The sequence below is a fragment of the Squalius cephalus genome (genome assembly GCF_949319135.1).
Source record: "Squalius cephalus genome assembly, chromosome: 21".
In the NCBI taxonomy this organism is placed as follows: Eukaryota; Metazoa; Chordata; class Actinopteri; order Cypriniformes; family Leuciscidae; genus Squalius; species Squalius cephalus.
The window spans coordinates 25,875,187-25,901,078 of NC_137142.1; the positions used below are offsets into that span (position 1 = coordinate 25,875,187).

At 37.9% G+C, this 25,892-nt stretch overlaps 1 protein-coding gene across 1 annotated transcript in view; it reads right to left on the reverse strand.

Moving 5' to 3' along the window:
• Window positions 1–23,592: 23,592 nt before the first annotated feature.
• camkmt (calmodulin-lysine N-methyltransferase) overlaps window positions 23,593–25,892 on the reverse strand; it is a 101,296-nt gene continuing 98,996 nt past the window's right edge. Inside the window, exon 11 of the mRNA XM_079854988.1 lies at window positions 23,593–25,207. Coding sequence (XP_079711114.1) covers window positions 25,115–25,207 — 93 coding nt within the window. The 3' untranslated portion in view covers window positions 23,593–25,114. The remainder of the gene's footprint in view (window positions 25,208–25,892) is intronic.

Sequence of the window (25,892 nt, forward strand, 5' to 3'; positions counted from 1 at the left end):
GCTGACCTCCTCTCTCTTGCCTGATTTCTTCTGTCTTTCTCCTTTTCTCACTCTCCTACGCTCTCTCTCCATCTCCCTCGCACCTGCCATCTTGCTCTGGCATTGTGTGGCTGTGAAAACGTTTAAACGACGTTGAATGAGGAACCCCTGTGTTAAAAGGGAAGGGGGCAGGACACACAGAGAGAAAAAGAGGCCAGAAAGGGCACGTCCCACCCTCCCGCTCTCTCTCTGCACTCGTCCCCGCCGCACGAAGGGCACGTCTTTGTTTGTTTTTGAATAAGAGATGTTTGGGATGTCTCCTATGTTCGAAATGAGCAGCACCGTCAGGAATATGAGCACCGCAACATGGATAGACACACCACTCGCTCTTTGCCCGGCTCAGGAATAACAGACGCACATCGAACAGTGGTTGGATATAGCTTGAGGGTGTGTGGCTGGAAGGAATGTTTCATCCCCCCTCCCTTTAATTCTTCTTTGTGGCTTTTAAGCAGTTGCATTCCTGCTGGCTTTTGTTTTGGGGGTGGAGATGAGGCTGCTAATTGGTAATTGTTGTCCCTCTTGCGGCCACTCAAACGCTCTCAGAGCTGTTAAAGGATCACCTGGGTGACAGGTCACTGTTGGCACTTCCGCTGCACATGCTTAACCCTTGTCCCCTGTGTCTTCAGCCCACCTCTGGCCTTGCAGATCACAACCTTTGACCTCACCTGTCCCAGCATGGGGTCAAATTGAAGGCTAGCCTGGGGTCAGATCTACAGGACCTAAGTTGTCTACAATAAGTTCTTACATGCTATTTGAGCAGAGAACTAATTAACATGATGCACTTATCAGGGATGTGCACAATTCAGAACTAAAGAATTGGCTCCCTTACAATTCATGAGTGTGAATTTGAATTGAATTGACGACACCCCTCAGGAAGTTGGATTGGAATGTTAGGGCCCTATGAAATCTGTTTTATCATTTGATCATTTTAATAGTTTGATTAAATCTTAATAATTAAAAAGGATGTTTAATCAATTGAATTCATAGAACTTTAACAATTTAATAATTTATTAAAATTTGAACAATAATAGTGCCCTATGTAATGTTTGATTTTTTTCAGAGATTCTATGTTTCAAGGTTTAATACACATTTTTTTTTACCAAAACCAGTGGTAATCAAATTAATAAATAAAACTTAAAATGTAATCAAATTTGAACAATTCCTTTAATGTCTTGGAAAACAAAGTACTGTACAAAAGTGGCCATCATGGCCAAAAAATGTATTAAATTAATTGTTATCATTACTTATAAGTACATTGTTACTTAGAAGTACATTCTGCTGTACTAAAGTAATATTTTTCTGTCATAATTTCTTTAATTTAAACATTTATTTTGTCAGGTTGTAGTGAAGAGTTTGTATGACGATACATATTTAAATAGCAGTCTTTTTGCGTTTTATTATAGTCACAGACAGTAGTACATATGTACAGGCTTTTTTTGGTTTGATTTATTCATCGAAATTTTGCCAAATCACATAACATTCCCTATTATCATATATTTTGATAAATTCGTACACAATTTTCCACATTTCAACAAATGCTAAAATTACGTATTTTTAAATGTTTTTTTTGTTTTTTTTGTGTGTGAGCAAGATTAATGTTAAGTGGGAGATTTAGTAGTGTGTAATGGTTTTCTGTGCTAATTTAGAAGAGTTACTGTTATGTTGGGGGGGGGTGGGGGGGTGGGGGGGGGGGTGGGTCCATCATGGTGACGAGTGGAGCATAAGCTTTTAGTTTGAGAACAGATACATTTGAAATATTCTATATTGCTGCATGCTAATGCTAAAGCACTGTGTTAACAATTAGCAAGGTAGCATTTATTGAATTAGCTAGTTAAAGCTAACCAAGTTTCCACTACTAAAAATATTTAAGTTGAGATTGCATATTCATTTTAAGTTAAATGTTTGAATCAAGTTAAGAGTACTTAAAATGTCTTTTACAAAAGTGCAAAATAAATAAAAAAAAAGTCTGTTCTGCTTACTTAAACTTTGAATTTCTTAACTTAAAAATGTTGATGTAGCTGATTACCTCGATTTTTTTTTTTTTTTTTACCAACTTGTTTGGGTTTACAGTGATGCATTTTAAATTCAGTTCTACTTTATGTGATGCACAACCCTGGCATTTATATCAGTGTAGGTAGTGAAGTGATTGTTCAAGTGAACTGGAAATTTTGACATTACTCCTGACCATAATTGTTTTATAATCAAAAGAGTGAAAGGAAAACAAATGAGGAACACGGTATTCACTCATTGGATAAGAACAACTCTCGCACACTCTCGGACCGTGGAGCGCACACGCATACACAAAGAAACAATTACAATTTTTCATTAAAATACACTTAATCCTTTTATTCGAAACATAGTTACACAAGTACACACAATGAGGGGCGAAGAAAGAAGGAGAAGTCGTGGGGAATAATTACACATATCATGGAGTCAGGCTTTTATTTGGGGTGTCACTTGTGATGTCACAGGCTGCCGGCACTAATTTGAATTCAGACCTTTATCTCTGGCCCGCAGCAGATTTGACTGACGGGCCACCAAACACTCGCGCCACTGTCCTATTGATTTCTCTAAATCCCCAACAATGGCATTTGCATGCTTGTTTCTGTAATAATACAGATATGCCATTTGGAATGAAAGGCTGCGCAGACCAGAGGTAACTAATTGTGTGGCGTGTAATGAGTGCAGTTTCAATTTGATATAACCCACAGCTCCACTCGCCGCAGCCCCACGCTAAGTACTTTCAAGTCTTTGTGGGGAAATAATTGATTTTTTGTGCTTTGGGCGCGAGGAAAACTATTATGATCTTTTTGAATAATGGCAGCGGAAGGCCTGTGAACGATTTAAATTGGTATTAGAGGAGGAAGCCGTGGTGGGAAGATAGCAAAGCTGCTTGACTGACAGCTTGCAAATGGAGCCCAGGCTGCTTGATTAGTCATTCTCTTAAGGTGGAGACGAGGTTTCGTTTCTAGCGCTGGTGGTGGACCGGCTTATTGGAGAACAGCAACGCTGGCTTCTTGCTTCTACAAGTGCAAACTTTCATTAAGGAAAGAGGGGCTGCTCTGTATGACTCTGGCAGGCATTTGAGGTGTTTTGTGGGCTGAAAGGGTCCACGCTTCGAGGGCGGACAGTGGAGAACACTTTTCCACACCTCCTTTTCCGAGTAGCCAGTGGACGGTCTTAAATGAGCTCTACCTGTGCCAGCTACAGGGATTTGAAGCAGAATGTGATTATTCTGGGTATCAGTGAGCCTTGGCGCTGCTCTCTCAAGGTTGAAAAACTCATTTTTTCCCCAAGCTTTTGTTTCCTCAGGAACAAAAGCGCTTTCTTAGTTAACGCAGCATGTTCAAATTTCATGCTTTTAATTGTGCCCATAGATAAATGTGTCTGCGGCACTGGGGGAATGTTGGCTGCACGTGTGCATGCGACATCATTGTCAAGACAAAGTGTGTGTGTTTGCATTCAGAAGTATGGCGTTCTTTCAAAGGCACTTGCTTATTGCAAGAAATCCAGGAGCTTGTTTCCAGTGCGGTAATCCAATTCCACCGTTACTTTCAACAAGAAGACTTAATCTGGTTGAAAATGTGACTAGCTTGGATAGCTCCATGTGCTAGTGCGTGCACAAGTGTCATCCCATGTCATGTCTGTGAAGTTATCTTGCAGAAACACAGTGCTCGCTGACGGACTGTGTGTGATAGCTTTCAAATTGATGATGGTCGTGCGGATGTGTATATTTAGACCGCAATGTGTACATAAAGATTGAGTATTTTCAATGCATGTGCATTGGCACATGTCGTCAAGAGTAATGGTCCAGTAAAGAAGCCAGTGGTTGAAATCCCATGCTCTACTCTTTCGATTTACTGATACGACAGACAGAGAGAGCTATCACATGCAAATTTCACACACTGCATTTGACAAATATATTGAGTCTTGATATCATACCACCAACCACTAAAGAGAAAGTGGGAAAGAGTGAATGAGAAAGAAATAGAGCCTGAGGCATGTGTTACCGGCAGATTTGAGTTTGTATAGATCACTTCATCAGATCTCTTGTCAGTTCGGCCCTGATGTGATGGCTTAATATGTTTAGCTCTACTGGTGGTGACAGTGTATGTGCGTATGCTGAGGGAATCCGTACAGATAGAGAGGCAATGGGCTGTACAGCACTTTACCCCCCAGCCAGAGTGTGGTTATCTCATCTGGAAGCAAACACACACACACACACACACACACACACACACACACACACACACACAGCCAGCCCTTTTTTCTGGCTGGGACCTACTCAACATATTGTCTCTATCACATTATTGCTTTGACCCCTGTCAAGAGCAGTGAGCTCAGACTGCAGGCAAATAGAGTCTCTACATCCACTGACACACTGACACGCTCACAATCCTCTTTTTCATACACATCTGCTGCAGGTTTCCTCACATTTTCTTAGTTAACACAGGCCTCTGACTTTATAGAAACATGCAGAAAATACTCAGAATAATAAAAAATCAGGATAAAAACATACTATATACTGTATGCATTTGTAATGCATACAATTATATTTTTTGTAGATACATTTCACTAATTTAAGAACAGTATGAGCAGTTCATATATATAAGAATAGACCAAAAAATATATATATATTTTTTATTATTTTCATTATATTTACTCTATTTATTATATTAAATACATGTATTCATTATAGTTACCATGTTATGGTGTGTTTTTATTCATTTATTCATTCAGTAATTGAAGGAGAGAATGAATGATTAATATATCACTTTAATGAATAAGCCACATATCTGTGTATATAAGTCATTTGTGTGTACATTTTTGTTTTTGTGTCTTGTTTGTATTATGTCCTCACATTGCCACTGGCATCTTTTCTTTTTCAATATATAAATTAATACATAAAACTGAGATAAAATTAATTGGTCAGTAACGCATATTTCTTAAAATGTTTAAAACAATTATGAGTAGAAATATAATCTGAAACAATAATTGTTTTGTCCTATAATCATTAAGCAATATTTTAATGATTATTCTGAATCAATTTATTCAAGTACCACATAAATTTAAATTAAATGCAACTGTTATTTATTTATTTAAACACAGATCTATCTTTGTTGGCTGCTAAAAAAAATTGAAATGTAAAGCCTTTGTTAAAATTTTTTTTAATTTGGTTCTTATTAATCTACTTGGAAGACAACCCGATCTCACGGTAAAACGAGACTATTTTATGAGGTGGCGACTTCTTATCAATTCATACGATTTGAATTGTACAAAAACATTTGATTTTTTAACGACTACTAATCCCTCCCCTAAATTTACCCGTCACTGGGGTTTAAACAGATTGAATAAAAACGTACAAGTGAGATCATACAATTTAGCCACCACGTAAAATAGTTACGAATTGCTGTGAGATTGTGTTGGTATTTCATATATATAGTGAAAGCAGAGCAGGGAATTGTGGTTATCTATATGGACATGCAAATCAAATATGCACATATTACTGAATATGCATATGTAATATATTATTCTACAAATCTGTTTCCACTTTAAGTCACTCCTACATTCATGTGCATGACCGGTCCTTTCTCTCTTTCCTGCTATCAGTCTTCCTCTCTCTTTCTTGCTCTCTGTCTAGAGAGGCGAGAGCTGTTCATTTAGTTAGTCATAACTAATAGCGTCTAATCTGAGAGAGGGAGTCTCCAGAGAATATCGGACAGTGTAAAGGTTAATCACCACTGCCTGGTTAGCCAAGGAAGACGGGCTAATTCCTCGGAAGGCAAATGGCATGCGCTCGTTATCTGGACCGGCGATAAGGAGTGTTAATGTACCAGGCAGAATGGATGCTCAAGGGCCGGGTTCGCTTATCAGCAAACTTTACAACAGGAGCCCGGGAAAGCGCACAACCCCCGCACCACACAATAAGCGCCTCAGTTTACCTCTCAAGCAGAACTATCACAGATCCCCCCCCTCACCACACACCCTCAGCGATGCGCGCACATGCGCACACACACATATATAGTGCCCCCAGATTCTGGGGTATTATGAACGTGGGCTAATTGGAAGATCACTCTAATACATTAAGAGATAAAATACTTTGGCCGGTCGCCTAAAGCGTGGATCAGGACAACATTGGACAGCTATCTAGGCTTGTCACACACACTGATATTTCCATACAAACACAGCATGAGCAATTACCCAAAACACATCTCTGTTTGTGCTTCAACATACTCCCTGCCAGTGTGGCAGCCCAAGGAAAATTAGATGAGCTCTGTATGTGTGTGTGTGAATTAGTAGGGCTGTGAAGGAGAAATTGGCTCAATGTTTGTCTGATTGTTTGTGTATTTATTAGATGGGGAGGAGAACTGCCTCCAAACCTTGTGTGTGTGCTGAAGCGTTTCAGTCTTCGGGGAGGTGAGAACTGTCACGCCTTCTTTGGAGAAATGCATCCTCAAAGACACTGAGGTAGAGAGGAATTGTTGCTGAGATAAAAGCTAACACACACATGCTTCAATGTTGTTGTCTTTATAATTACTAAATGGTGTCACCATTCACACTGATGTCTGCATTTTATCATTAGTATCATATTCTCTGGCCTTTAGTGACAACAGCTGGGGGAAACTTCTCAAGACATTTGTTTTCCCAAAAAGGGGTGGAAAGCATTGGACAGTTTTTATGTTTTCAATTAATGAAATTCGTAGAATTCACTCCAGGCGAACTAAATTCTTTATGGATAGTCAAATCAAGTTTTGCCCAGCACAAAGTGGCATTGTGATATTTATTATTTGGACAAGGAATGTTGCGTTGATTAATTATGCACTTACACTGATTTTGTAATGTCTTTATATTTTAAGAGGTAATTAAGTCTAACCCTTTAAAAACCTAATTCTTACATTTTTGCTCTTGCTTTATGGATAAAAGAGGATAAAATAAATTATTTCTGAAGGCAGAGGTGCAAAAATCTTAGCTTTTAGAATATTCCGAGTAGATATTTTGCTGACCTTATTCTTTAGAAAGATTCTCTTAAGAACCATAGCAAAAAAGAGGTATTTTAGCAGCCATCTCAACTCTGGGTTTCATACAGTAAATACACATTGTACATGTGACTGAATTTTGCTGTTATTCTCTCTCTAAAAAGCTGTATACCATGTTGTATTAATTGTGTACACCCAATTATATATTCACGAATACACATGAAAATTAAATCAGAACTTAAATTTAATTTAATTGAAGAACCATCTGCACAGTATTGCAGTAATGATTTAAGAGACTTCACCCAAAAAGTAAAATTCTACCAGTTTCTTATTTCATTCCTTTCTTTTTTCTGTGACTTTCTTTTTTGTTTCGAACTTTTCCACAGGATAAATAAAGTCATACAGGTTTGGAACGTCATGGTTGAGTAAATGATGACCAAATATAATTTTTTTGGTGAACTATACCTTTAAGTAATGATGCAAATTGCATGTACATGATAATTTGGTCAAAGAAGCCTTCCAGCTAGAATCATGTTGTACACGAGGTTGTTGCCCTAACTAAATAAAGGAACCATGGCTTTTAAAAGTCAGATCAATTTCATACTCTGTAATGATGACTCTTTTTGGGATATTGGGCCTTTTGTGTTGGCAAAACAACACGCCACAGTGTACTCAGCTATTGTTGTGGTGATGCGCTGTTAAATCCGATTTTCTGCCCGTATGGAAATTTCATGTCACCCCTGCTGAATAAGCCCCTTTTTACACCTCCTATCTTGTTCTTCATCCGCTACGGTGTGGTTCTGGGAGTTGAAATCGCCCGGAGACACATTCTTTAAACAACGGATGTCTTCACTCAGTCTGTAGACCTTTTTCTTACCACCCACCACTTTTAATAATTAGTTGCAAGCAATGACTCAATTCACTGCAAACCCAAAGCAAACTTGTGAGGTATGATACTGTTAACACGGCTTTGAAGGTGATCTTGTTTTTATTTTCTCCATGTAGTTTTGATAAATGTGATTTTTTTTTTTAAACAGATGAGTTGTTCTGGATCCAGAGCTGTGCACAGCACCCCCTGCAGGGAGACACAGCTGGATCGAGCAGTTGTCAGATATTGCATTTGCAGCATGGGTGTGTGTGTGTGTGTATATATATATATATATACACACACACACACACATTATTTATACACACAAGATATGTGTGTATATAGAAATATGTAAATTACATAAGTTAATTATTATATTAAGCTTACATTGCTTATTTATTATTAGAATTAACAGTACAAAATGAATAATAATTATAATACTTTTTTATTTGTATTCATTTGTTTGCCACTGAAGGTAATATAGTTATATTAGTATTTGCTAAACATCACAGTTTTTGGACCCATGTGGCCTGACATAAACTGACGGAAGTCTGGACATATTTGTTTGAGGTTTGTGGCTTTTGTAAACCTTGTCTCATGCTTACATTGCTGATTAATTATTATTGTTAGTAATACTTTTTTATATTTAGTTATTTAATTACTTTGATTTAGGCTTTTCTAAAGCTTAATTGCTTATTTGTCATAATAATTATTTTATTTTATATTGTATTGTATTTGCTTACATACCATTAAAGGATAGGCCCTGCTAATTTGGTATTTATATTTATATTGCTAAGCAACACAGTTTGTGGACCCAGTGGGGTGCATAAACTGACTTAAGTCAGTCAATATCTATTCAAGTTCGGCTTTTCTAAAGAAGCCATATCTTCATTATTCCAGCTCAGCACAGACCCTTGGAAACGTGACTCTGACAACAGTTCCCGGAGCCAAGCTCAGGTTCATATACCCTGCTGAAAACAAATGCACGGAATCCAGTACATGTGACAGGCCTTGATAGCGATGAGGAGGGATTTCAAAGAGCCTGAGGGAGTTTCTGCTCACCCTCACACAGACCACCCTCTCTCCTCCAACAGTCGCTTCCGCATCACTGTCCAACAGCCAAAGCTGTCCTCTTTACATTGTCAGAAGGGTGCCATATTCTTTCTCTCTCTCCCTCTCGTCTTCATCCTATTTTCATTCTCCCCTTCATTGTCTTCATGAAATTGGCAGATATAACATTTAACTAAATGCAGTATCTCCTCAGGGCTGTCTGGCTGTAGTTCACTTTGTGAAGGGGGTCGCATTACAATCTGCTGAGGAGTGTGATTCGAGAACGGCAGACTGAGAGAGCAGGTAGGGAAAAAAGAAAAAAAGTAATTTCTGGATCCTTGTTGAAAAAAGGTCAAATGCTTTTTAATGACTGTGTTTTCCGATAATGGCAAACGGGGACGGGTAATAATAAACTTGCAGATTGGTATCGTGCGTCGTGCACTTAAGCGGAGCGTGGCATTGAGGACTTAATTTACTGGCGTGGTGCTAGGCGACTGTCACCAGGTGTTATTTCTCTATTCCAGATGCTAGCCCTGTTTGCCACAGGCCAGAGCCAATTTAAAGAGAGCAAATACAGAGGTGCGAGTGCCGGTGTGCAGATACTGCTATTGAATGATGAATTAGAAACCTAACACAGATATGAACAACGAGTGGACTGCATTCACTAAAAAAAGGAAGCGATTCTTGGAACCAAAACCTGTTCAATTAAAGAGAAACAAAGAGAAGGACACGGATAGGACAGCAAGAGAGATCACAACTATAACGATTAGCTCTTCTGTCTTTGATTAATTAACAGTGAAGCTCTGACGTCGCACTGTTATTTTATTTTCAGGGCTTTCACCTGTCGGAATATTTCATTGGGAATTGATTTGGTTGATGAGCCTAATAATGTAAGATCAAAAACAGGTATCAGAGGAAGTGAAATTATTGTCATATTATTGACATACTCTCACCAAGCTTTTATTAAGAACTCTTATTGATGAAACGAAATAAATCATTTTGTAAAATTTTCAAAACATCTCAACTGGGTGTTAATGACGTTTTTTTTTTTTTCTCAGTTCTGAGAAAACTCATTTTAGACAACACTAAATAGAGACATTGACATTAACATGCGTTTATTTAGCAGAGGCTTCTTAACATAAAATTTCCCTTCGAGGAGCTACTAAATGCTGTAGTACTAGGGGGATTTTTGACAGCTGGCGCTTCAGAGTATGCTGGGATTTTTCACTTCACTCAATACTTCAGTCTTCAAGGGAGTTTTCATTATACTAAACACTGCAATGTCTTGCAAATCTCCACTCTGACAGGCTAATTAAAGGGACAAATCTGTAGTTAGTGTTCATTAAGCTACACCCATCACATCCTGTATGAACCTGACTTAGTAAGATTTCATGTACAAATTCTACTTTGTGCATGTGTAAATCTGAAAAGATTGTTTCTCTCATATTAATCAGTTTAATACTTTACAATGTTACAAGATTCAAATGTATGTGTCAAGATTTATAAATCATAATTCCAAAGCATAAAATAAGACCATATAGCAAGCTAAAATGGCTGACATTTTGAAAGAAGCAACAGTAATTTATGTTGTCTAAAAGATCTGTAATACAATCTGTAATTGTCTATAAAATTTGTAATCATTTTGTAAATATCTCATATTTGTGTTGGAATGCAGTTATTTAGACTATAGATTTCTGAACTGTATTTGAGGAGAAAGGTAAAAATGTTTAATTACTAATTTTATTTTTTAATAATTTCAAATCAACACAGCAATACAGATTTTGGAATAACAACTGATACTTTAATATTTTTATAAAATTGTTAAAAGTGCACTTTTCTTCTGCTATACATAAATCATTTGAACAGAAAGATATTGAATTGCTCCTTGTATTTGCTTTTTTTTTTTTCTGCTAAGTAAAAGATATTTTTTTACAACGTTTCAGTGCAAATTTATTTGTATACAATCTTAATCCTCTAGGAGCAGTTAAACACTTAATAAGTTGAAAGATCCATGAGAGGAAAAGGACTGAAATGCCTGAAAACAGACAAAGCATAACGGAAGTCTGTCTCCCATGATTGTTCTCCATTACCTCCACCAAACAAGCACTACTGAATGTACCGCAGCATTTAAGAACTGTGCCAATTTTTCATCTCTATTAAAATATTCAGCAGAACACCAAGTCGTACACCAGCCCTACTGTCATGTTTTAAAAATATATGGAAAAGGCTTTTGCTCTTTAGACCAAGAGTATAATGTCAGATGTTATCAGGAGATGTGTGTTCAGCCTGAGATTTTTTCCATTTTGAATGCAAAGATACATGACTTAGGAATACAGTGAATGGATCTTTGTCTTCTGGATCGTTCTTATGTGCATTATTGTGAATCATTGGCAAAACACAAACACATTCCTTTGTCTATTCAGACCTTGTTCCATTTGCGGTCGCCTTGTTCAGAATTTGCTTCTTGTTGCCATATGCCAAAACAAGCATTTGTTTAGCTGAGGAGGAGGAGGTTTAATTCAGCCAGTCATCTGAAAGCGTTGGGTTCCTCCTTGAGCTTTTGACGGCGTACTGCACTAACATTCTTGGCGGCCTTAAAGGTCTAGTGCATTCCACAGAGAGTGAAATCTGAAGCCAACCTTACAGATCCGTCTATAGTGACGTACACGATTTTTTTCCCCCCTCTGTCATTATTTTTCTTACAAGCATGTGCCCCCACCCTTCCTTTAGTCAGTCCCATTTGTCTCCGCACTGTTGTTCCTGTCCTGAGAGAATTCTCAGGGATGGACAATGCATCCCAAGCAGACCCACTGCACATGAAGGGCATAACGGTTGGGATGCAAAAGGCCCATCGCCACCCCGCTTCAATCAAGAGAGCACTTCTGTGTCTCAAAGGTGCATTTTGGGGATTTTTGAGGGTTCCAGGAGTGGGGAGCTTTGGACAAGGTAAATAGATGCACTCAGGAGGGAGAAGAGCATCTTCGCTCTTAATTGGGGATCGGGGAGGGGGGTGCTCACTTTGGCACTGTTGCGAGTTGCTAGCGAGCCTTTAGGCGCATCCTCACAATGTGAGGTAATTGGGATTTCTACCTTTGCGAAAGCTGCTAATTTTCCATAGGAAGTGCTAACAGGACCTTTGTCCAATATGTTTTCCTTTTTCCTTCCTCAGAGAGTTACAGGACTGAAGAGCTGGGAATGGCTGGGCCCACTACCTGAGTGGAGGAGAGCCTCCGTAATGAACCACTTCACATAGTGGTTTACAGGGGGAGAAAAGAGTGAGAGAAAGGCCACAGAAAAGGAAGCCTAATTCTGTGGCCTGAGAAAGGCTGGGGCCACAAAAGGTCTTGTTTAAGGACGTTATTAAGGGTATTCTTCAACCGTGCTTAGTCTTCAGTAGCAATGGGCCACTTAGGACAAGTGTACCAATCTCAGTCCCCAATGGAAACAAACTGACGCCATCTGTCAATGTTTACCATTATGGATTTCATGTATCAAATCCCATATGCACAGCTTCAATACCGCAGTGGTCTTCGGCATTGTCTGAGACCAAGATGTGTTGACCAACTCTGTCGCGGATCGTGAAGAAACAGAGCTGAATGTCTCTTCAGTCTTAAGGCAGGACGCTTTGTGTTAGGCGGATTGCTTGCGATCGTCTCTGTTTGTCAAGTGACACTATTTTCTTTCTTGACATTGTCATAAGTGCAATTCACATGAATGTGCCACTGAACTTAATCAAAACAGGTCAAACACAACTTGTTCGTGATTTCTCTGTTATTTAGCATATGTATTTAGTCTTAAAATGGAACCTAATAGCATCACTCAAAAACATGTTAGCATACTATAACAGCTTTGTTCTCAGAAATACGTGCTTATTAACTTATGCATTCAAATTGTGTCCTCTTTTGGTCCAGAACTCACAAAAACCGACAGACAGAGGGAATGAGAAATATATTTAGTCCTGGAGGCTAGAGAAAGAAGCAGCTTTTTTCTACTTCTTTCTCCCCCTTAAACCACCCCTGTCTCTCTCTCTCTATCAAACAATAGCCCCCTACCCCTTACCCTGAGTCAGTCTCCTGCCCTATAGGACATTTGGCATTCCAAAAAGTTAGCCCTTCTTCCGTTGTGCCTTTGTATCTTGATGGCCTGGCTCCAAACGAATGTGAACAGTATTGTGTAGGTTGGTGGCCTTTGGTTCCTGGCTGTATTATATTCTGGATGCTTTTTCATACCATCTAAAGCGGTTCTGATTGGGCGCCTCAAATTATAAAAGCCAAAACTTCAGAAACAAGGAACTCTAAGAATTCTTTTTTTTTTTTTTTCAAATAAAATAACAGTAATGATTAGTGCTCAGGCTGATGCTCTGATGTGAAGCATAAAGTACAATATTGAACGTACAATTGAATCAACTGCAAGTCTGGATATTAAAACAGAGAAGATAGGTTATTTTAAATGATCACAGCCAAATTGAGTTATTTCATGCTGCAAGGAATATGGCTTTAAGAACTTGTTCATAAAACTTCATGGCAGTCAGATATTATGTTATTGGTTAATATTAAATTACTACACCGAAAAATAAATGGTGCAGAAACAATTTTCACTCAGAAATTTCCCAATTAATTACAAAGAAATGACAAGTAATGCATTGAATAACATGTGAAACTTTGGAGTAGACTGAGATAGTATTTTCTTGTAAAACGCTCCAATCATCGGTTTTATTTACAACTTTCGAAAACAATTTTTACAGTGCTTATCTAAGATTCTCTATTGAGTCTTCAGACCTTCCAAAAAGGCATGATGCAATAGCACTGTGAAATAAAATGGCTGTATTTTTTGACAGTCAGGAGTTACATAGTGCTAGAGATGTTGCAGTAATGATTGTGTAGATCTTAGAAATGGCTGGTATGACTGCATGATTCCATTCAGCAGTGGAATATGATGATTGTAATTTCACACTGTGAGAGACACACAGATTGACGGCCAGTGTCACGGTTCCATTAGAGTTACTTCACTGTGAACTGGCGAGATGCTCTGTTCTAGAAACCACTGTCACCACGCTGCTGCAGAAATGACAAGCGCTCCAAAGAGAACACGACTATGAATGTGTGTCATCTTTTCTTCTCCCCTTGCAACGTCTTCCTCAATAAAGCAGCAGCAGAGAGAACAAAAGGAACAATGAGAGGAGAGAGAGATCGAGAGAGAGCATACTGTATTATAGAGAGAGAATCTGCGTTGACATCTGAATTACATTTCAGACGTGGAGAGAGAGAGAGAGAGAGAGAGAGAGAGAGAGAGAGAAATAACCACGTCTCAAATGTTTATTTAACTCTGGCTTTGTCTTGTCACTCACAACTCAGAGCCACAGTTGAAATGGGCATGTATACATTCACTGGCTCACTGATAACTGACAGACTATCTGTACATATTGCAGGTTTGGACGCAAAAGTGGCATAGTTGACATTTATATCATTTAACTTCACTGACATTTTAGCCTATTGCTCGGTATATAAGGCACTATCTTTGTATGACACAATTCAGCTTTTACAAGATAGTGACAATGTGTCAAAAATGGCACGTTTATATGTACTGTATGGAGATGTTTCGTGTATACACATATGGAAAGATGTTATCCATAATACCATGTGAAAGGTGCTGTATAACATGGTCTGGAGTAAAACTGAAAAAAATATATATATCATTTTTGTTGGAATGGAATCGAAACATCTTTAAAACGAGACCAGCAAAACCGATTGTTTTCAGAAAATGTATTTTAAATTTCTTTAAATAAAAATATTATTATATATTCACTGTATGATTGAAACGTACTGAAACCTTTTTTAACTTAATATTGGTAAATGCTGAAAAGAGAAAACTATTCACCAATGTGGTATGATAAATTAAACATTCTTTATTTTGCTTTTCAATTAATCTTGTTTTATTTTGCTTGTAATAGTGCATTCCTAATTACAAATTTGACTTATGCTGTCTTGTTTATACTGTGGGACTAAAACTGATTTTGTTTTAAAAACATTTTTTTTTTCTTAAAAAAAAAAAAAAGTTGGCCTTTGAATACCTTACACATCCTCTTCCTGTTTAAGAATGACATATACTGAAATAGAATTTTTATTATTTTTGAAATTATGATACTGTGTGTACATATACATGTGTGTGTCTTTGGCAGTGTGAGCCACCCTGACTAAAATGGCAGGTTTGGTGACACTATATATCACAGCACAGCAGGGCTAAATTATCCTCTAAATGAATAGGGGTTATGAGTGTGATACAATGACAGTCATACCCTAATACACACACATGCATAGTCTGAATGCTAAAGGGAAACAGAGAGACCTAATGCCTGACACCTCATCCTCATATAACCTCATTACAACCTTTCAACAGAGGTTAGAGCCCCTAAGCATACACTTAGTGTGCTTTGATGGTTCTGGATCTCAAAGTGACAGTCAAACACCCCCTCGCCGTGCAACTCGTGCTTCTCTCCTCTCTCCCTCACGCGCTTTCCCTCCACACTTATTTGGGAGCAATTTTATGTGCCAGCATGGCACATAATACACTTTTAATGGACAACTAATTCTCTGCCATTAATTTGTCAACATGATTACTGGATCTGCCGTTTCAGCTCGGCAAAGTCTGGGTTCCTTTTAAGTATATACGAGACGTTAATGTGTTTCTATTCAGGTTTACATCAAGGGACGTCAGAGATTTACATAATGCGACCATTGAGGTCCATGACAGCCTGCTTTCCCCCCCGAGTTCACTTTTATCACTTGATTCCCATAAAAGACCTCAACGTTTTCAGGCTTCACCCGGCTGAATACTGTTGTTTTTCTTACGTTAAGATATATTTCTATAGCTGGGTTAAAAGGAATAAGGCATGAGAGAATAACCTGTTTGGTTACAACAAAGAAAATATTTTTTTAGGAGGTACAATAATTCTGATTCTGGTCATTTTACTCATGTGAAAATATGCCAATGGGTCCTGTGCACAAAACACTCACCGTGACTGGTGAATCAACTCTGCTTAAACGCGCGATGCAAACAAAAGCACAGGACATGGAAGGTAAGGTGCATGTGTGACCCAAACTTCTGTGGATAGGTCATAGCTACACACATAGCCCCGAAACACAAGCTCCTTCTGGCAGGAAGTTGACAAGGCAACAGAGTGAGAGATCAAAAAAATCCTGCACTAAAGTTCTGGCGCTGTTCCATAGACACATTCTGCATGTATACAGTAGTCTGTCATCAAAGGACAAGGGATTGTTTTTGCCGGTTGTTGGACATTTCCTTATGAGCAATCTTTGATGCTGGAGCTGACGGACGGGTCAAACAGAGGGAAAGCTCTCCCTCTTGTCTTTCAACTGCAGTGGGGAAGGGATATTGCAGCTATTGTTCCCCCACTGCATATAATATTCAGTAATCTGTTGGATAAATATGCAAACGTAAATATGTGTAGTCGTGTATCTAGATACTTCTAAACATGTTAAAAATGAAACGATTTAAGACATTATTTTATTATTAACAGAATATGGCAGAATACATATGTGCATAATTAAGTATAAGAGTAAATTCAAATAAAATAGTAATAGTAAAATAACTATTACATTTAATAGTTTATTATGTATTTTTGATGCGCTGAATTCAAATATGACAATTAAAACAACTGATTGGCTACCGTTTCCAAGATATGTAAGCGTTTATGCGTAGATACACTGTAAAATTGAATGATCAACAAGTCATGACAACATATATTTTTACATTGCTTTTAACTCATCAAAATAAGTTAACTTTAAGTCAGTTTAATGTAATTTAAGTTGAGATGACTTAAACATCCAAGTTGTACTTAAAAAATTAAGGCATTTTACAGAGTAGTACCTGTGACCTGTCCTGTTTATGTAACACATTAAAAATCAGCAAAAGGGTTATATAAAAAACATTTATTATGAAGAAGGAAAAAAAGAAAGTATAATGTACATAGTTTAGTCCGTGATTACTCTGTGCTTCTTGGCTTGTCTCTTGCATTCATGAAATGGAGCATCTCTTGTCACTGTCCAGCAATAGTCTGAGAGCATTGATGGGCTCCATTTGCCCTGATAGCATTGCTCCATTGTTGCAATGTATTGGTGAAATCGCTCGCTGTGCTCGCCGCTCACTGCTCCTCAGTGAAAAGAGTGAAAAAAATCTAGATGAGAGTGCAAAAAATTTACCAAGGCTTTTGTATGACTCTTTGAGGAGGCTTTCCACCAACAACCTGTAATTGTCTGCCTTGTTGTTCCAGAGACAATTTATCGCCTCTTACTGGAAGGTTTTCCTTTCAATCTTTCCCTGCATCATCTCGAAGAAGTTCAAGAATCTGAGGTCCAACAAAGACACCTTCCTTTATCTTAGCCTCACTTAACCTTGGAAAATTTCCATGGATGTGCTTGAAAGCTGCTTGTGTTTTGTCCATGACCTTGACAAAGTTCTTCATCAGACCCAGCTTGATGTGTATGGGTGGTAATAAAATTTTCCTTGATTCAACAAGTGGTGGATGCTGAATACTTTTTTTTCCTCCCAGGCTCCAATGACTGTCGGAGTGACAAATTTCTTGATGTAATGGGAATCTCTTGCATGACCATTCCATTTGCAGAGAAAACAGCAGTACATTGTGTATCCAGTCTGCAGACCAAGCAAGACAGCAACAACATTCAAAGCTGCCAGTGATGTTGCTCATAGTTTATGCACCTCAAAAGTTGTTTCATGTTGTCATACGTTTCCTTCATATGGACTGCTTGATCAACTGGAATTGATGGCAAAACATTGCTTTAAAAACACAGCTTTAAGACTGTTTATTCTGTTGTATATGTCGTATACCAACCCAATAGCATATCTTAAAAACTAGAGACAATCAACAGTTTTAAACATCATTTTCATTCTCAGTGATCAAGCATTAGTCAAGTTTGACTATATTTATTTCAGAAGCATTCCGGCTGTAGACCAGTGTAATACTAATAATGATAATAATAATAATAATAATAGAGAACAATGAATAATGGGAAAAATTATTTTACTGAAATGTAGCTTTGAATGAGAACTTGGACATTCAAATTCTGAGAAAATTTGTAGAGATCTGCATGCACAGATTTCATGGAGGCGAAGTTATGCAATAGATTTTCAGGAAGAGCACAGTGTGACAGGCAAAAAAAAAAAAAAAAATCAGCTCTACTCTTGTTGAGAGTGGGTTGACGTTATCAATTTGAAAAGCGGTGGGAACCCAATTAACAGCATCAAACACCTAATTAGCATGAGCTGTGTGAGTTAAACTGCAATAAGACCTGGCTGTATTTTATGAGTTAAGTCTGGATACATTTTCTGTAATCCGAGCTTCGAAGTGTGGCGTAATCTGCTTAGAAAAATACCCAAGCAGAAATTCATATGCCAGACAAAGGGCTCGGATTCAGGATACCATTACAACCTTCTGACTTATACAGCCAACAACAGCTGCAATATAATAAAATGACATAGGTCTATATCTTGGACAAAATTGTAGTCATTTTTGTCTGTTTGGTTAAAAAATGAAAGCTGAGATAAGAATTTGGAAATATTTTTTTATATAAAATGCAATTACAGTCCAATTTGAATTTAAGGCAAGTGCTGTGCCAAAAAGTAGAAAAGAAAAACACTCTGCAGGCTCTGAACTGAGTCTTCATATGGGACCAAGTACCGTCAAGCGTGAATCAAGCCAACACCACAAACAAAGGCTCACATAACAAACTAAAACTCCAGCAAGAGAGCTAAGTAAAGCGTATTTACAGTGTTGAATTAAGCAATAGCTTAATCCCTGTAAAGTCCACTCAAATATACAAAATTATACTTCCTGGAAATAAATGCATGCAAAAGTGTGTTCAAGTATGATATACATGCTGAACAAGGGCTATGTATTATATTGTTTTTTATTTTATTTTTTTTAGAAAATATATGAATTATGACCCAGTATACGTTGTCAGAGGAACAAGTCCCCCCCCCCCCCCCCTTGAGATTTCAAAAATGCGTCTCTGTATATATAGATTTTACTTGTATTTTACTGTATGTACGTCTGTCTGCGGGTAAGTGGTGCACATTGCTGCTTCATTGACCTCTAGAAAAGAAACCGACCCTCTTCATGCTTAGCAGGCCACTTGTGAGAGGAAGAAGCTTCTTGACCAATCGCTGCAGCTGAAAGAGATGAGACAGCTTTTGAGGCGTTCACATAGTCACCTTGACGACCAAAAGAAGCCAAAAGAACTTCATAGCACCAAATCCAGTTCAGGTTGTATATAATGAAACAAAATGTCCATTTAGGACACACACACACACACACACGGCCAACAGGAGCCGTTGTGTGTGTGTGATGCTAAAAGAAGCTCTGTCAAAACTGCCCACCCTCTTCTTCATGTAGACTGCATACTAATTCAACATTATGTGCCACCAATCAACTCCACTGAGTGCATTCACTTTCACAAAGCCTCTACCTCTTGAGCGCTTTGGATCTTTTCCAAAAGGCTTAATGTCAAATCCAGGTGGAGGATAGGATAAGTCAGTTTGATGGAGAGCTGGCTTTTTGAGACTACTCTTTCATACGGCCACTTTCTCAATAAACGGAGCCAAGAGGTCTCTCTCATTGTGCGGCATCAAGATCCAGTTTAGATTTAGCTTAGCATTATAGCAGCATGTTCAAACACAGCAATCTGCGAACCATTACACACTGCACATATGCTATTTGCTTTGTTATCAGAGAGGTAACAGTGAGCTCTAGGATATGCATTGATTTTTCTAAGCAATTTTTCTGATTCATTCACAGCTTCAAACCACACAGTCATGGTACGTAGGCATTCGGTCGTTCTGAATAGTACAATTTCCTCTCCGGAGGGCAGGAGGAAAAGGTGTAACTGACTGATTTCTTTTATTCATAAGGCTGCATGTCAGTAAATTCATCACAGAAATTTATTCAGGTGAACAATGCTAAAATCGAAATGTTCCTGGAACATTCGCGGAGATACAAGATTTAAAGTGGCACCACGTCGCAGAGATGCCGGTGCTCAGAAACAGGCCGAAGGGTCCACGCTTATGTTGACTTCACTTAGCATTTGGGCTCTCTCTCTGCAGAGAGGGTGGAAATGAAAAGGTAATCCAGGCCCCACAGGGCCGGTAGCAGGTGTTGGAGAGGAAAGCATTCCAACTCCTGCTGCTAACACACTCAGTGGCTCTCAGTGGAGAAAATGCTTTCAGGAACTGTGCACTCACTTCCCTTGATTTACTCTGCCCGTTAGAGGGAAACCTTTTTAAAGCCCAACTGCGGAATTAAGGACAGATACTTTAAAATCTACTTCTTCAATAAAAGCAACACACCAAAGCCAAACCACCTTTCTGAAGGAGAGGAATTTTATGAGGGGACCTTTTATTGGTTTTAAACTCAAGGTCAGACGATGTGGTTTGCACGTTGGTCAGAATTTGGGATGTGAAAACAGCAATATAATGTCTACAAAGTGCAAGCAGCACATTAGAGAGTTTGTCATTTAATCAAACTTATCAAAGCATTCATATCCCAGTCTTCACACAGACAATACATTCAATAAAACACCAGTAAGAGCAAGAACAGATTAGGGTCCTGCAAGGCCACCATCCAAATACAAATTAAATTTGGCATGAAATTTATCAGTTTTCTAAATGCATATAATGACAAGTATTGTGAATAATTCAGCCATGAATTCAATAATTCTTCCTTTTTAAAACATTTTCTTTGACATTGTAATGTTTAATTAAAATATCTCAAGTGGATCTTCCGGTAAAACAACAGACTTCTCTCTGGTGACGCTGCAGGACTTCTCCAATCATTTAGTCCGCTTAAAGCTACATCTGCAACTTTTATTTCTTTTTCTGAGAATCTGTTACACTCAGATGTATGTCACAATAAAGAAGAAAAGATGTTGCTACTTTATTTTTTCAATAATACAATGTTCAGCCCGTAAACTGAAACTTTGTATTTTTTAGCGAAAACAACTTTTGCTGTATATTCATAGCCATTTTGTATTTATTGGATGATTTAATTATGTGATTTTTCTTTTACTAATTCACTCTTCCATTTGCCATGTCTTGTTTCAGGGTGTCAGGCCAGAGTGGCCCTCACAGCACAAGGCCCGAGCCATAATCCATCCTTAAGATGAGAAAACATGCTCACCTGAAACAGCTCATCATTGTCAGTTCACCTGCTTTTGCCTCGACGCTGCCAACTGCCTCAGGGAGACTGGCACAACCAAGTGAGCGTGATCCATTCAACAACAGCATGGCATCTATCCGAGTTTGTGTACAAAACATGTTTTAGGAAGGGACACCAAATCGAACTGAAAATGATCACATTTTATTCTTTAAAAACATTGTCTCATGTGCCCTCACATTAGCACCACAAAAACAATTGTTATATATTTTTGTAATTGATATGGGTAATATGGAATATGTCAGAATTTACCATTACATTAATAAACTTGATAATAAACATTCATAAAACAGTAAAAGTACACATTTTTAAATATCTAATTTTAAATTCTTGCAATAGTCTTATGAGTAGGCTAGTTGCAGCCTGCGAAATATATTATAATATTGATGATATTAGCATTTAGCATACATTTAAAAAATAAAGAAATAAACTTTTAAGAATAAAATGATAATTTTGGTAACACCTCACAGTAAAATACAATTTGTTAACATCAGTTGATACATAATCGCAGACATAGGTATCATAAACTAAAAACATGAAGAACGTTTACAGAATTTATTCTTTATGAATCAAGATTACTTAATTTATAAATATATTATTGTTAATTCATGCTTCTTCATAATACATTGTTCATTTTTACAACTTGAAATGCTAAAAATGTATATGTACTGATTAACATTAATCTAGGTTAATAAATGCTAATGAGTAATGCTAATTGTTAGTTCATAATGCCCGAATACATTAACTAACGTTAACCAAATGAACCCTATCGTAAAATGTTACCATCATTTTCATAGACTTCCAATATCTTACTCTAAAATATCCAATTTGATTCCTAAAGCACTACAAAACAGCAAACAATGTACTTTAGACTGACAACAAGCCAAACTACAGGTTACAGGCATGCACTGCCTTTTAATAACTACCTTTTTCCTCTTTTTCACTCTCTCGCTCCACTTACAGAGTATCTGGACTCTCTCTCTCTCTCTGTCCCTCTGCATCTTGACACAGCACACTGAGCTTAATCGCACATAATTGGGTGGGAGGGACAGTGGGCCGGCCCAGGCTTTGTGTGCAAAGGGCAAGTGGTCAAGTTAATGGAGCCCTTGTAGTGAACAGGGAGCTCTCTCCCTCTACTGGGACAGAGGGAGGGGACAACGGACCTCTTTCAAATCTCAAAAGACAGAGTTGGGTTCCTTTTTACCCCTCCCCCTCTCCCCTCTCTCTTTTCCATAGACTGACTGACAGGATTAGCTGCATAGCGACTCTACAGCTGAGCTTCAGTTGGCTATCAGAGCATGGGAAATGAAGAGGCCTAGAGTGACAGTCAAACTGTGAACTGAGGCACATGTGAGGCCATCCGCCAGCACAGGGACTCTGCAGGACATACAGTCAGGTCCAAAAGTGAGACCACCAGTGGAAATGCTAACTTAAAGGGATAGTTCACTTAGAAATAAAAATGTGCTGTTAATTTACTCACCCTCTTTTTTTCTTCAGTTGAACGGTAAGGAAGATTTTGAGCTGAAACCTTGGTCCTTGGAGATTCATATAATGCAAGTCAATGGCTACCATCACTTTGAGAGTCAAAGAAACATATACAGGCTAAAGAAAATTAATAGCCGTGGCTTATGACGATACATTGAGGTCTTACGAAGCGAAATGATCGGTCTGTGTAAGAAACTAAAAAATGTTTACATCATTATTACCTGTAATCCACAGGGAGTATTGAGCGCAACGTATCCCTTTAATACAAAAGGTTTCATATCAAATAAATTAGTAACATAACAATATGAGTGAAAATTGTATTTATTGAAACTAATTTGATCAGGGTTTGGTCAAAAATGGAAAAAAAAATGTTCCAAAAATGTTCTAAATTCTGTAGCCTAGATCTGCTTGATTGGTCATAGCTATTTTTCCTTCTTTTTTTTTTTAACATCATAACTTAAAAACATTGCTAAAACTAACCTAAAACTAATTTCCAGATATGAATGAAATACACACACATTATACTGTACAAACTGTATATTATATATTGCCTCTACACTAACCCTACCCCTAAACCTACTATCACACAAAACTTTCTGCATTTTTAAATTTTTTAAAAAGCCTTTAATTACTTTATTTTTAGTACCAATTTTACAAATGAGGACGTCCCCAAAGGGAGGTTTTTGGTCACTTCTGGGTACAAATTTAGCCCCAAAATATAGTTAAGGAGGTACACACACACACACACACACACACACTTTTGGCCTCAAACATTTGGCCTAACAAACAAAAAACAATTCGAATATTTGATTTGTACAATTACTGCATTAAAAACAATGAACAAATGTGGGCATTCATTATTATAACCATGAGACTTCACACCACAAATCAATTATTCTGTGATACAAAAAAATGACCAGAACACAGAAGGATTCAAAACAATGATTTAATCACAGTCGTTACAAGCACCTGCAGTGCCAGCGAGAAACAATCACTTTGGACTCGTCTGTGTTTTGTACAAATGTAATCACAGTGCAGAAGCGCACAGCCCTGAACAATTCACAACCAACCAAAGAGCTCTGAACGAGGAGTCACCAGCTCACCACCAGGAGAAAACAACAGTGCATGGAAAAAATAATAAATATAATAAAATCAACCAACAGATTTATATATACCAAAACATAACTTTTGTATACAAGAACAACAAAATAATGTCGCTTTCTATTAATTGTATCCATTAAGAAAATTTTGACTTAAAGGTATAGTTCAATTCCAAACCTGTATTCATTTTCATTCATAACATAAACAAGTTTAGTAGAATGTTCAAAAACATTTCCCCATACAATGAATGATGGTGAACAGAGGCTGACAAGTTCCAAAAAAGGCACCATAAAAACATCACACAACTTTCAAGCTATTTTCCAAGTCCCCTTAAGCCGTTGTGTGCAGAAAAGTCTGAAATTGAAAATTGAAAATGCTCTGGAAATCTTGCTTGACACTCATGGTCACCATTCACCTTTATTGTATGGAAAAGAGCAGTTTGGACATTCTGCTTCAAATAACCTATTTTTTATTCTAACAAAGGTTCAAATAAAATAAAACGGATTTCAAAAGACATGAGGGTGAGTGAGTGAGCAAACAGTGACAATTATCTCTTTAATGAGGCCATTAGTCTAGCGTGCACATTGAGTGCTCTCGAATCATACAGGACTCAGTGGAGAACACTGCTGCAGGTCTTACCGGTGGTAGTGTGACGCTGTCAAGACATCAAGTCAGCCTCAGTCTGGCCTAATCTGTCATATCTTGTCAGTTCTTCGATAAAAAAATGCCAGGTGAGAGCATTTCACAGTGAAGCAAATAACATTCAGCGCAGCAGCATCCATCTCAACCCTTCATAACCTTTGGTGTCAGAATGAAGCTTTGAGTGTAGATACCGAATCAGTAGCTAACGATGAACCGAGAGCTTGTGTCATTATGATAACAAGATCTCATGATCGAGACGACCCTACGGCCTCATTTACGTCTTTGTAAAGAGGCGAAGATAGTCCTGCAAACCTGATTAGCTGTATCAGCCTCCAGAGTGGAATTCATAAATTCAAAATGTTCTGCCCTGAAACATCATCTCTGATTTCACGCATACTCTAATGAGTTCATATCTGAGCGTCACATCCGCAGTGTCTGTAGGACGAGAGGGAGGGATGTGTTCTCCATTCCCATTTAACACGTTTCACACTGTTATTGCACAGTAAACAGGTCAAGCACACGCACACATGGCAACTCATCTACACAGTCTGTTTTCAAAGCACACACACAAGTGGTAGTTAAAAAACGTGTTTGAGGAGTGTGATAAGGAGTGTGCGCACACGCACAGGAGGTGAGGACACAGTGGCAAAGCCGGGGTGGGCGGTACAGAAAGGCAGCCTGGCATGAGATGGCATTGCCCAGCTCAGATCAGATCAGGGCTGGACTGGACCCGTGAGTGAGAGTGAGGAGAAGAGGATAGTGGATGTTCTCATCGTACACCTCCTTTCCCTCTCTCTGCATCTGGAAAACAAGATGCAAATGTTTAGGAAGTTGGGGAAAAGGCGGTACAAAGGACGTTATTGAATCAATAACTCACATGTTTGGATTGTTTCACAGTATTTATATAAACTAATGAAATAATAGTACTATATAAATATCTGGGCCAATGACATGACACAGTCTATTCATTTTTTTAATTAAAAAATTAAACATACAGTGACTAAATGACAAGCATATTTTTAATTTCTGAATTAAAAATCTTTTTGCCAGGTATGTCAGAGATTCTTTTAATGAGGCATTTTTATGTTATGATATCAGGACAGATCTGATATCAATCATAAATAAATAAATGTCTCATTAAAAAATTGCATTCCTGAAAACAAAACCTTTTTAATTAGTTTGGCATATTTCATGATCATTTCTCACAAAAAGTATTTTTTGGAATAATATTAGAAAGCAGGGAAGCAAAATCATGAGGTGTGACCTACATGCAAAAACAAGCAGAAAAAACAGGAAGTGATATGACCTTCATGACGATGTTAAAATCCAATGCCTCTTAAAAGGCATGTTTTAATGACATGGCAAGGTTAGTTCAGGCAGTAAAACGTCATGTGGTGCGACTATCCAACTGTGTTATTTTAGTATTGTATATTTAATATTATAGTATTTATTCATATTTCGAATTGGCTTTTATTTTTATATTTTA